The 11,532-nt window shown below is 35.5% G+C and overlaps 2 protein-coding genes across 2 annotated transcripts in view; one reads left to right on the top strand and one right to left on the bottom strand.

Annotated features, from left to right (window-relative positions):
• Window positions 1–1,783: 1,783 nt before the first annotated feature.
• cpox (coproporphyrinogen oxidase) lies at window positions 1,784–7,535 on the bottom strand. The gene is made up of 8 exons (XM_016446250.1): window positions 6,845–7,535; window positions 5,365–5,508; window positions 5,020–5,130; window positions 4,779–4,920; window positions 4,157–4,367; window positions 3,468–3,473; window positions 2,951–3,057; window positions 1,784–2,531 (listed from the first exon to the last, which is right to left on the bottom strand). The coding sequence occupies exons 1-8, from the start codon at window positions 7,377–7,379 to the stop codon at window positions 2,447–2,449; spliced, it is 1,341 nt and encodes a 446-aa protein (XP_016301736.1). The 5' UTR covers window positions 7,380–7,535; the 3' UTR covers window positions 1,784–2,446.
• A 664-nt stretch (window positions 7,536–8,199) lies between these two features.
• The window catches only part of ccdc181 (coiled-coil domain containing 181), a 9,630-nt gene continuing 6,297 nt past the window's right edge, over window positions 8,200–11,532 (top strand). Inside the window, exons 1-4 of the mRNA XM_016446243.1 lie at window positions 8,200–8,328; window positions 9,463–9,581; window positions 10,180–11,094; window positions 11,214–11,360. Of these exons, the coding sequence (XP_016301729.1) occupies window positions 9,480–9,581; window positions 10,180–11,094; window positions 11,214–11,360 (1,164 nt within the window). The 5' untranslated portion in view covers window positions 8,200–8,328; window positions 9,463–9,479. The remainder of the gene's footprint in view (window positions 8,329–9,462; window positions 9,582–10,179; window positions 11,095–11,213; window positions 11,361–11,532) is intronic.

Raw genomic sequence — 11,532 nt, forward strand, 5'->3', positions numbered from 1 at the left:
GAGTCTAGTTTTCACCTCAGCTTTAGTTTTCACCTCAGTTTTCACCTCACCTTTAGTGTAGCCCAGCTACACTAAACAAAAACCAAGAGAATTTCAGATTAGGATCCAATTATGGGAACAAGCTGTCCTAGTCCCCTAAAAAATTTGAAGGAAAAACTCAACAAGGAAGTATTCAGTATTAAATATCAGGAATGTGTGTGTGTGTGTGTGTGTGTGTGTGTGTGTGTGTGTGTGTGTGTGTGTGTGTGTGTGTGTGTGTGTGAGAGAAGGAAAGAGAACATAATGGAAAACTCAACGCATTTGTACTTATTCAGTAACTGTGAGTGAATGCACTTTTTAGGGCACCGACTGCTCTTTGTAAAGAAATATTAATTGATGTGTAAGGTGTGATAAATTACTAGAGAAAAAATGGCAAATGCTGTTTGGTTTATCCTCTTGGCTTTCTACAGTTTATATTCTCAGTTCATCAACAACATGCTCAGCTGACATAAATATGCAAGAAAACCCATCACCAGCACTAACTCAAGAAAGCTTTGTGAAAATCAAAACAGTCTCACTTTGCCTAAAATTGTTTGTGTTTTTAAAGGTAATGTGAAATAAGACTACCGTCATTTGAAATACAGTCTGATGATGTTACAAGTTTGGCAGACTTTGACTGATGTTGCTGTACATGTGCAGGCTGATATTTCTGTGGTAGTTAATAGTGATTGTGGTGGTGTTTATTGCTTAAGCCTTACTCAGAGATAGATAATGTGTATATATAAATGTATTAAGAACAAATAAAAAATGTTGTAATGATTGAGCTTGACTTTTATTTGTAATAAAAGTTTTTTTGGCCCTCACTCTTTATTCTTATACACTTAATTTATTCAACAAAGACACAGAATTGATAAAAAGTAACTATGAAGACTTAAAAATTGTTACAAATAATTGTTTCAACTGTTTCATTGTATTATTCTATTACATAAAATATATCATGGTTTACACCAAAATATTAAGCAGCACAACTGTTCTCAACATTGATAATACAGAGAATTTAAATTAATTTCATAATGAGTAACAAGTCATTATGTTAGAATGATTAATGTTAGTAATGGCTGCTAAAAAAATTCAGCTTTGCTGTCACGGGAATGCATGTTTGTTTTTTAAAATATATGAAATTTAGATTTTTTTTTTTTTTAATTGCAATAATTCACATCATTATTGGTAGCATGAGACTTTTAAAAGCAAAATATCTGACAAATCTAACAAACATTTGAATGCTAGTGTATGTATAAAGTTTATCATAATTTGCCATGCTCCGTTTTTGTATGACAAGTCTAATATTATAGCAATATTATTACGTTGTGTTATAATATGACCATATAAATATCTAATGTATATAAAATGTACAGTCTTACAGTATTCCCTTTTAAATGTAACAAAGCCAAACCGGTTACAAACTTCAGATTTAATGTACTTGCTTTAAAATTCAGTTTAATTTCAACATTTACTACCTGAATTACTTTGCCTCCATGCAAACAAGCACACAAAGGTAGTTCTGTCATAACTTATTAACTTCATAAAGTGACTAAATTGCCCAAGCAATGGACACAAAGTTTGTTCTGTTGCCTTGGAGACATCAGATGAATATTATTAACCATGCCTAATATAAACTTGAACACAAACCATGCCATTTTTATATCAGGAAAAGTTATTAATAGCATCTCAGAACTGAATGTTTTTTTTTTAGGTTTAAGAACCCCTATACTACTTTATTGACCAGATTTATCAGTACACCAGATTAAACCACATAAAAACTTTATTTTGTTTCGTAATACACAAAATATCAACATTATAATGTCCTGAGAATACTCCTAATTCTGATTCCTATTTTAATAGCTGTAAAAAAAAAAAAGTACAAGGATAAAGATATGTTAGCACATGACAGGACACAAAACAACCTTGAAGTGAGGCACAAAAAAATTCACAAGGTAAGAAAAGCAATAATGACATGGCGCTTGCATTAGCACATGGTAAACATGACCCTTTAGACATACGCGATTAACACATCCATTCAAAAACAGCATACCAAAGCCATTACAGGTTTCGAATACACCAGTAGTCATGATTAAAGCAGTGCAAGCAGAAACAAAGCTGTAACTAAGTAACACAGTCACGGGAGTAAACACTGCATCTCCAGTGAATCCATACAGCCAATGGCAGTGATAGAGAGTTCATTACAGCCAAGCCAGTAATCGTGCAGTACTGCAGTTAAGTCAGAAAAAACAATCAATGAGTCAAATGATGAGAATGTGTCCTGTTGGAGAAGCTGATTTTCTGTTTTAGTGACTGTTGTACTTATTGAAGTTTGGTATCACTGAGCGAATCCAGAGAAAAACCCACCCACCAATTCCCATCTAATAATGCCAATATTGATGACTAGGTAAACTGGTCTTCCTCTCAGTCAGATCCATTCTTTAGGGTTCCGTAAGACCTCCAGCATCTCGGCTTCCTTAGTGCCTTTTGTGGGCTCGTGCATGTACTCCCACCTGAAATGAAACATTTATGGCTAGTAAGTTAGTAATATTAAACAATAGATTAATACAATAAAGACAGTTTAAATGAGACTCTAAAGAAAGAAGTTCACTGCAAAACATTACTGTGCGTTTTTAAAAGGGTCTTATCATGAGGAATCCCATTTTCCTTTATTGTTTGAGGTTATCATATGAGCTCATTTTTGGAGATGGTTGTGAAAATCTTTTTGGTGTGGAAAAACGTTTAGTTGTGTTATAAGTGGAGCTCAGGGAAAACATGTAAAAAAAAACATTTTAAAAATGTAACTTCTTTAAATTAGGCTATATAAGTAAACAAAGTTCACAAAATGTTATGATAAAAGCTAAAAAAGGATGATCCATGGTAACAGGCAGTAGCTAACATGCCAATGTTTGCTAAATACAAAGTCCTTTACCTAGCAGTAAGTGGTAGGGACATCAGGATGCTCTCGATGCGAGACCCAGGTGTGGCCAGGCCGAATTTCACCCCTCTGTCATACACTAAATTAAATTCCACATATCTAAGAGACACAAAGAGAGTTTGGTTAGCTGCTGAACACTTACATTTTACAGACATATACGGCAAACATCAAATTAAACTAAAAAAACAATTACAAATGTAGTAATAACTATGCTATATATAAAATATAGAATAATGATGACTATTGAATATTATTAATATTCAGTTATTTTAGAAATTTAACTAGACTTAAGACTATCTGAATTCGCATAAGATAGTATTTTAATTGTTTGTATATATTTGAAGATATTTTTTCCATATGTAGGTCTGTATGTTGCTGGCAATATAATATTTTTCAGCATTATACTATTTAATTATAAAAAAAATACTAACACTAGCTTCTCTAATCTTTTTGTATTCTATCTATTTGTTTTCTTTTATTTATTATACAATTCACAAAAAGCAAAAAAAAGGCCTCTAACAGTAGCTTGCTCTATTATTTTTCTATTCTATCTGTTTTCTTTTTATTTATTATATAATTAAAAAAAAACCTTGCTACATGCATTGCGTTAGGCTAACTGAGACTTGTTATAGCACTTGCATATAAATGTAAATGTAATGTAAATCAAAAAACATATATACATTACTGTTCAAAAGTTTGGGGCTTTTTAAAATGTCTTTGTAAGCAATGTCTTGTGTTCACTAAGCCTGCATTTATTTGATCAAAACGCAATAAAACAGTACAGTTGTGAAATATTACAATTTGAATTTTGTTGTTTTTAATATATTTCAAAATATAATTGACCCCTATAATTGCAAACCTGCATTTTCATATCTATTACTCCAGTCTTCAGTGTCATATGATCCTTCAGAAATCATTGTAATAAGCTGATTTGATGATCAAGAAACATTTCTTATTATGTTGAAAACAGTTGTGCTGCTCAGTATTTTTGTGGAAATCATGATACTTTTTTCAGGATTTGTTGATTAATAGAAAGTTGAAAAAAAAAAAAAAAACTGCATTTATTTGAAATAGAACTTTTTTGTAACAACATTTAAAAAAAAAAAAAATATATAATATATATTTTAGGAACACCGTCTGATCAATGACAGAAATTAACCTTATAGGGCGATATTTGACTTGATATAGATTTTTTTTTAACCTTTCTTGCTGCCAGTCCATCTCCTCAGGGGTAAAGGAGTCGTTTAGATGTTTGTTTACAATGGGCAGGTAACAAGGCACCACAGTTTTAGCGCAGCTCTTCACAAAATTAAAGACCTCCTCCTGATTGGGGGAATCCAAATCATCAAAAAAGATCCCACCAATGCCTCTCGTCTCCCCTCGGTGACGGATGTAGAAGTAATTGTCACACCTTGAGAGAAAAAGAAAATACTGGTGCTAATCTAATATTTAAGGGAAAAAAACTATTTAATCACAGATTTAATAAAATTACATTTTTTAAAAATTATAAAATAAAATACCAAAATTAAGTACTAGCAATCAAAGATTTTAAAGACTCTGTCTTTTAAATGAGCATCTGTCTCATTCATGATAAACTGAAAAGAAAATTAAAGGGATGTCTTTAAACAAAAGTGTTTGACTCCCAAAAAACAAAACAAAACAAAACAATAGCTGCTGCAAATAATGGGAAATCTTATCATTGCTGAACAGTTCAAATCCACCCAGAAGATAAAACGCTCATCCACCACACACACATCCTCACACCCATAACAGCTGTAACACACCCCATTCAAACTACACACTACTGGAATGAGATTCCTACCACTTTTTGAAGTCTGGGTAATACTTAGGATGGTGCTTGTCACATGCTTCCTTCAGAGTCTTGTGGAAATGAGCGGCATCTTCCAAATCAATATAAACAGGAGTGAGATCCGTTCCTCCACCAAACCACCACTGCTTTGTGCCTGTGACAAGGAGTGAGATGGATAGAGAACATGGGTGGTGGTCACAGATAACAACATCTCTCTTCTCACAGCCTTGAATGACTTGGCAAGAACACTCACCGTCTGCTTCCTCGATCTCAAAGTATCTGTAGTTGAAGTGCACTGTGGGAATGTGGGGGTTTTTTGGGTGTATGACTGAACTCACGCCCATGGCACAGAACGGCAGCTTCCCTGGAACACAGAGATAGTGCTAACCGGTGAAAACAATAAATTAAGCATCAAGTCACGTCCTCTCAATAACCCTCAACTCCATGAGGCATGACAAATCTTCACAGTAAACGCCTTAAGACCACTGACGGTTCAAACTAATTCCAAAATTAAAAACTAGAAGTAGAACCGAAGATATAAGGAACTGCTTTCAGTCACACTCTGCATTCACCTCGAAATAGGAAGTCAGTCTCTCACCATCTTTCCCTTTCAGAACTTTTCCACGGCTGCGCATTTGCTTGGCGGCCTCTTCAGTGAGGTTCCCAAATACCACGGACACGTTCACACCCGCTTTCTCAAAAACCTTCCCATCTTGCATCACACAGCTGATGCCACCACCACCTTTATTAGACACAAGAGAAACATGCAATTGGGTTTGTTACAATGTAACACCAGCACAAATCTTCTAGCTAATATTTAATGTATGAATGTTTCTGTTTTATAGCTTAACAAAGCAAAATCTAAATCTTTCCAATGCCTCGTTGGGAATCACTGATCTATGGAACGATTAACTTCTTTATATAGCAGATTGTTATAATATATAATAATAAAGCACACATCTTTGTCACAATAATAGCTTAATAATAATTAGAATGCAACAATAAAAACCTAAGATGCATTACGATTACGAATAGTCAATTAAAGGGTTAGTTCACCCAAAAATGAAAATTAGGCTGCGTTTTACTCACCCCCGATGCATCCTAGGTGTATATGACTTTCTTCTTTCAGTCGAATCCAGTCGGAGTTATATTAAAAATTGTCTTTGATCTTTCAAGCTCTATGGTTGCACTCAGCGGGTGTTGCATTTCTTCTGTCCAAAAGACGTGAAATAAAAAGCACCCTTCCATAAAAAAAAGTGTCTCAATTATGTCAAAATGAAATGTTTTGAAATAAGCCTGACACTTAACCAATTACATTATGGTTTTAAAAGGAACATTTGGAAAGGTTTTTTTTTTTATATACGCTATGGAGTTCCATTTCTGATTTTGATACTGGATGATAAAATTACCTTATAAAATTCATAGAGAGATGGTAGAGTATATAGTGTATTGTATAGGTGCATAGTACGTCATCTGAGACAACTTATACGGCATAATTAAGAAATAAAAAAGTAGAAATTATGACAAACTGTTAAAATTAAGACAAACGATGATGACATAAAAAGTCTAAATAATGAGATAAAAAGTAGAAATTACAACAAAAATCATCATGAAAAAGAGTCAAAATTATTAGATAGAGTGATAATTGTGACAGAAAAAGCAGAAATGATTAGATTAGTAATCATAATTATTACAGAAAGTCACAATTATGATAAAAAGTCGAAATTATTAGATATAAAGTCAAATTTATGTTATAAAAAGTTATAAATTCACCAAAATGTCTACTTTTTTATTTCAGAATTTCAACTTTTTTTTTTTTTTTTAAATACCGAAACATGATTTTTTTCCTCCCACTTATGTACCTGTAGACCCAAACATAAATTAGGACTTTGGACCATCATGTTTGCTCTACTTTATCTAAGCCTTGTGTGCCACCACTAGTTATGTTATTGTAAGTATATTTTATGTTTTATTCATAGCATCACTGAAAGTGTTTTTTAAATGAAACACATCATTATAAATCAATAAAAAAAGTCAAACGTTATATTAGTGAAGTAAGTCAGCAGAAATTAGCTAACCTTCCTTCCTACTCCATCTGTCCACCCTGAACGAGCCTCCATCCACCTCCTCAAGGGCTCTACAGAATGCAGCCTGTGTCTCCATGATGAGCATCTCCATTCTCGCAGACATCGCGTCTTTCCTCTGCTCTAAGACCTTGATGTCAGTGACTGGTACAGACATGAACGACTTGCATCTCTCACGTATGTTCCCCTCTTCTTCTTCAACCTTGGATATCTTCGTTGCCATCTCGGCCCGCTGAAAGTGACTTACACCTGCCGTCAGGACCCCGGTGACAGCTGCTGCCCCAGCAGCCAGAAATACACCGTACCGTCCGAGTGAGATCCTCCCCGGCGATGCTTGAGACATCTGTCTCGTTCCTGCTCTTATGAATGACCATTTTCCTCCCGGAAGAAAGGCACATTTACGGAGCGTAGAGTAACGGGCTACGAAAGAGTGGAAATCAGCTGTACCATGCGCAGAGCGGGACACTTGGCACAGTCTTGCTATTGATCTTGCTGAGCTGTTTATTGTGCACAAAGCTATAGAAGTCATTTTGTCTACTGAGCGACAACAACTGTATCGGTCCACGAGCTGCCAGTTGATAAGAGGATCATAAATGGGTGTAAACTGTAAAGTAACTATATGCAGTTTTGCACGTAGCTTCTCCAACAGTTCTGCCCGCGGCGTGTCGTGACTTTTATATGCGTGTCGAGGTGTATTATGGGAAATTGAGTTTTTCTCATATGAACGGTGTTTTATTTAATCTTGTAGGGACTACATTTACCATAAACGTGAAATACGAGCTATTCGTGATACTTCCGAGATAATAAAAAGAAGAAATATTTTAATAATGTAGTGACAGGACCTTAAAATTATTATTCACACTCTGTCATGTTATAAATACCTTTTAAATATTATTATTAGTATAATAATATTAATGCACAATAATTTCTGTCTTTGTGTTAGTGTTTTTGACAAGATTTTTTTTTTTTTTTACAAGAAAGTGAAATCCAGGAAAGTGTCAGGGTCAGCAAAACGTTACTGGCATGGTTGTTAAAAATTCTAATAGTACCAAAGCATACAAAGTATAATTAATAGACGTAGAAAATGATTTATTTGCTTACATCACCTTATTTAAGGAAATAAACTTTAATTGTTTATTCATAACGATTTTTGCCAAACAAACCAAAGTATACTTTGTTGTATCTTATTGTTTTTTCCACTAACTGTATCACAGATCAAATCTGGCTGGATCTCCCTTCTACATTTACAAAGAGTCTGCGCATGCGCGCGCTGCCACGACAGGCCGTGTTGTGCGTCTCTATGGCAACAGCTATTACATGCTACTTTGAAGCTGAGGCCAGCAGAGGATTAGGGCGAGCTGCTCTCTAATGTACAGGTGCGCGTAGAGACCAGATCTTGAATAAATAGGCCGGCTAATGAATTACCGTTCATTATTTTTGCACTTAACGCGAGGCAACACCATACTAAAGTTTTGGAGGTAAGCTGCATACATTTTCAAAGGCGCGGGAAAGTAATACAACTGAATTCTAAAAGCAGACGATAGGTTAACTATATCATGCAATGACAAGACCACCAGGTTTTGTGTTGTAATATTAGCCTTAATGCTCGTTAAAATTTTATTTTATCACAGAAATTTCACACTATAATTATTTAGGCATTGCAGTGCATTTAGTGGAATGGCCATATGTGGCATTTACAAAATGAAATATAAAGTCCCTCTTTAAATATATAAACTGCGTCTGCAAAGTCTGTTTAAAAAAATAGTAAAAAAAATAAAGAAGAATGAATACAATTTAGAATTACAAATAGTTTTTTTTATTGGACAACAATGTAGAATAATGTTACTTCAATTGTCACTGTAGACCAGTGTTATTTTAGTATCACTTAGATACTATTATAGTTTTATTAATACTTAGAAATAGTTTTTATTTTTATTATATTTGGTGTTTTAATTTTAGTAATTTAGTTGCGTGTTTTTGTCTTTTTTATGATTATTTTCTTTTTAAGATAGTTTTTATTTAGTTTTAGTTCTTTTTAATACGTGAAGTTAAATCAAGTTATTATATTTTAATTAACACATTTTTTTAAAGGTTTTAGTTTTAGTTAACTATAATAACCTTTGCTCATTATGGATCAGTTGCTGCTCATTATGGATCAGTTTCCATGTCTACACTCCTGTGTTTCGCTTTCTGAAACTCTCTGACATCTAATTTATGAGACTCCAAGCTGTTTGAATCTAAAGCCGTAATGCATTTGGACATTATTTATTACATAACTAGCTACATTCATGCCAACAAATCAACTAAGTGTGTTGTACATTTATGTGATTTGTCTTTCTGTACGTCTCCTATATTATTGCAATTGCTTTTATGTAACTAAATTAAAGTGAGAATTAAGGATGATCAATAAATTGGTCAATAAAATCTAACATTTATTAATAAATGGCCAAATAATTATTTCAAATAACTATACATATTTATAATCATTTACATTCAAAAATATTGCTTAAATAATTTAGCTTAAATTAAAATGGTTCTATTATCTTTTTTGTTTGGAAACAGAAGGGAGATGTTTTTTCTATGTGCTCCATTTTTCATTTGCTGTGTCTTAGGAGAAAGCGAAGAGAAAATGAGTGATTCTGCAGTCCAGAACACTCTAGATGAGTATGAGGATGACTTTGAGAAAGACCTGGACTGGCTAATCAGTGAGGAGAGCAAGAGTGAGGAACAGGTAAGTGAGTGAATGTGCAATGATGGCAGAAACAGGTTCATATCTCTGAGACAGTCTTCTGGTGTGTGGTATTCCATTACACAGACGCTGTACCTGTGTGTGTGAAATCAACCCCACTGATACAGATCCATACACACTTTCACTCACCCAGAGAACTATGTCTCATGGCACTGCATTATTCAACACATACTCTCTATGTATCTTGATTCAAGGGTATGATTAACCCTTTAGAAAACATGCTCTCCTTAAAGGGATAGTTCATCCAGAAATTAAAATTCTGCCATCATTGATCCAAACCTCTATGAGTTTCTTTCTTCTGCTGAACACAAAAGAAGATATTTTGAAGAATGTGGGTTTCTGGTCCCCATTGATTTCCATAGTATTTTTCCCCATACCATGTTTGTCAATGGGAAGTTTGGGAACCAGCAACTATTTTATTACCCACATTCTTCAATATATATATATATATATATATATAAAAAATGACAGAATCTTCTTTTTGGGGTAAACTACACCTTTAACACACACAATGCCTTACTCCTTTTACTGTGGTTTTCTCAAACTGAACACTTTCAGTTTTCAATTTTCTCCAACAAAGGATCCTGATGATGATGACATTGAAGCTCAGATAGACAAAGAGCTTGAAGAAGATGAGCATAAAGAAGATGTACACAAACACAAGGAAATAGCTGATGAAGAAGCGGATGAAAGGTGGCCAACGCCCATGGAGCCATTAGAGGGTGCGTTAGATCCTGACAGGGACGACCTTGTAACCTCTCCACATTTACAGAACGACGAAGACCTCGATGAAGAAAAGAAATATATTTTGGATAAGATTCAAGAGGCTAACAAACAACTCCAGGACCAGGATCCTCCAGACCATAGCCGGCGCAGACGGCTGCAGTTTAAAGACACTCTGGTTGACCTGGTGGTGCCTGCACTAGAGTTTGACGCTCAAGAGAGCAATGGTGCCTCCTATAGGGACTTCGAGGAAGAGCAAGAGGTGTCCGGACAAATGCAGAGACTGAATATCTCTCGGAAAGAGGAGAGCGGGATTGGAGAGCCTGAGGATGAACATAACGAGGGAGCGAAGGAAGGAAGGGTTTTGGTTGAAAAAGATGGAAAGTTTGATCTGGTGAGTCTAAAGGAGGTGGAAAGTCAAGGATTGCTTCCTCCCTTGCCGGTTTCTCACGGCGACAATCAGCGAGCATCTTCACGGCAAAGTGAGTCTGGTCTCCATCTCGGCAAGAGTCCTGTCTCCTCACCGAGGCAAAATTCTACCTCACCTTTTCCCCCTGGCACTGAGACTCTATACATCCCCAAACCTCCACCGAAGCACCGAAATAGACCCAGTTCTGCCAGACCGTCCCAAAGGGGAGCATGGGTTCATGGCAGCAAGCGCAGGGTCCAGTCTGCAAATGGAGCTCCTTCACATGCCACTTTCACTCTGTCACCACAGCAGAAAGAATTACTGGCCAAACTTCAGCAGCAGAGAGAGAGGCAAGCGAAAGAGGTGTGATGTGGTTTTAATATCAGTTTAATATCAGTTTCTGTCATAATGTATTATAAAAACTGATGTAATTTCCTGTTTTTGTTCTGTCCTCCTTTCTGCTTCTTCTGGTTCCTTTTTAGGATGAGCTTAAGAAAAAAGAGGAAGAGGAACAGAAGCGTCAGGAGAATGAGATAGCCTTCCGATCATGGCTTATGAGGAAGAGAGAACAGCTGCTGGAGGAGAGGAGAGTTCAGAAAGCCCAGGAAATGGAAAGGATGAACTGCAGGGTATGTCCACCAGGGGGAGCCGTTTAACCAGTTATTGTGATGTCATGGCTTATAGAGAACAGCTGCTGGAGGAGAGGAGAGTTCAGAAAGCCCAGGAAATGGAAAGGATGAACGATGAACTATGTCCACCAGGGGGAGCCGTTTAACCAGTTATTGTGATGCCAGCCCCCCT

This window comes from Sinocyclocheilus anshuiensis, unplaced genomic scaffold (assembly GCF_001515605.1).
Source record: "Sinocyclocheilus anshuiensis isolate Anshui unplaced genomic scaffold, SAMN03320099.WGS_v1.1 scaffold107, whole genome shotgun sequence".
Taxonomy (NCBI): Eukaryota; Metazoa; Chordata; class Actinopteri; order Cypriniformes; family Cyprinidae; genus Sinocyclocheilus; species Sinocyclocheilus anshuiensis.

Excerpts from the sequence above, each read along its gene's own strand:
- cpox (XM_016446250.1), bottom strand. The coding sequence starts at position 7,379 with ATGACTTCTATAGCTTTGTGCACAATAAACAGCTCAGCAAGATCAATA. Across the intron at positions 4,921-5,019 it reads TGAGATCGAGGAAGCAGACG|GCACAAAGCAGTGGTGGTTT; the intron begins GTGAGTGTTCTT and ends TCCTTGTCACAG. Across the intron at positions 4,368-4,778 it reads TACCCAGACTTCAAAAAGTG|GTGTGACAATTACTTCTACA; the intron begins GTAGGAATCTCA and ends TTTTCTCTCAAG.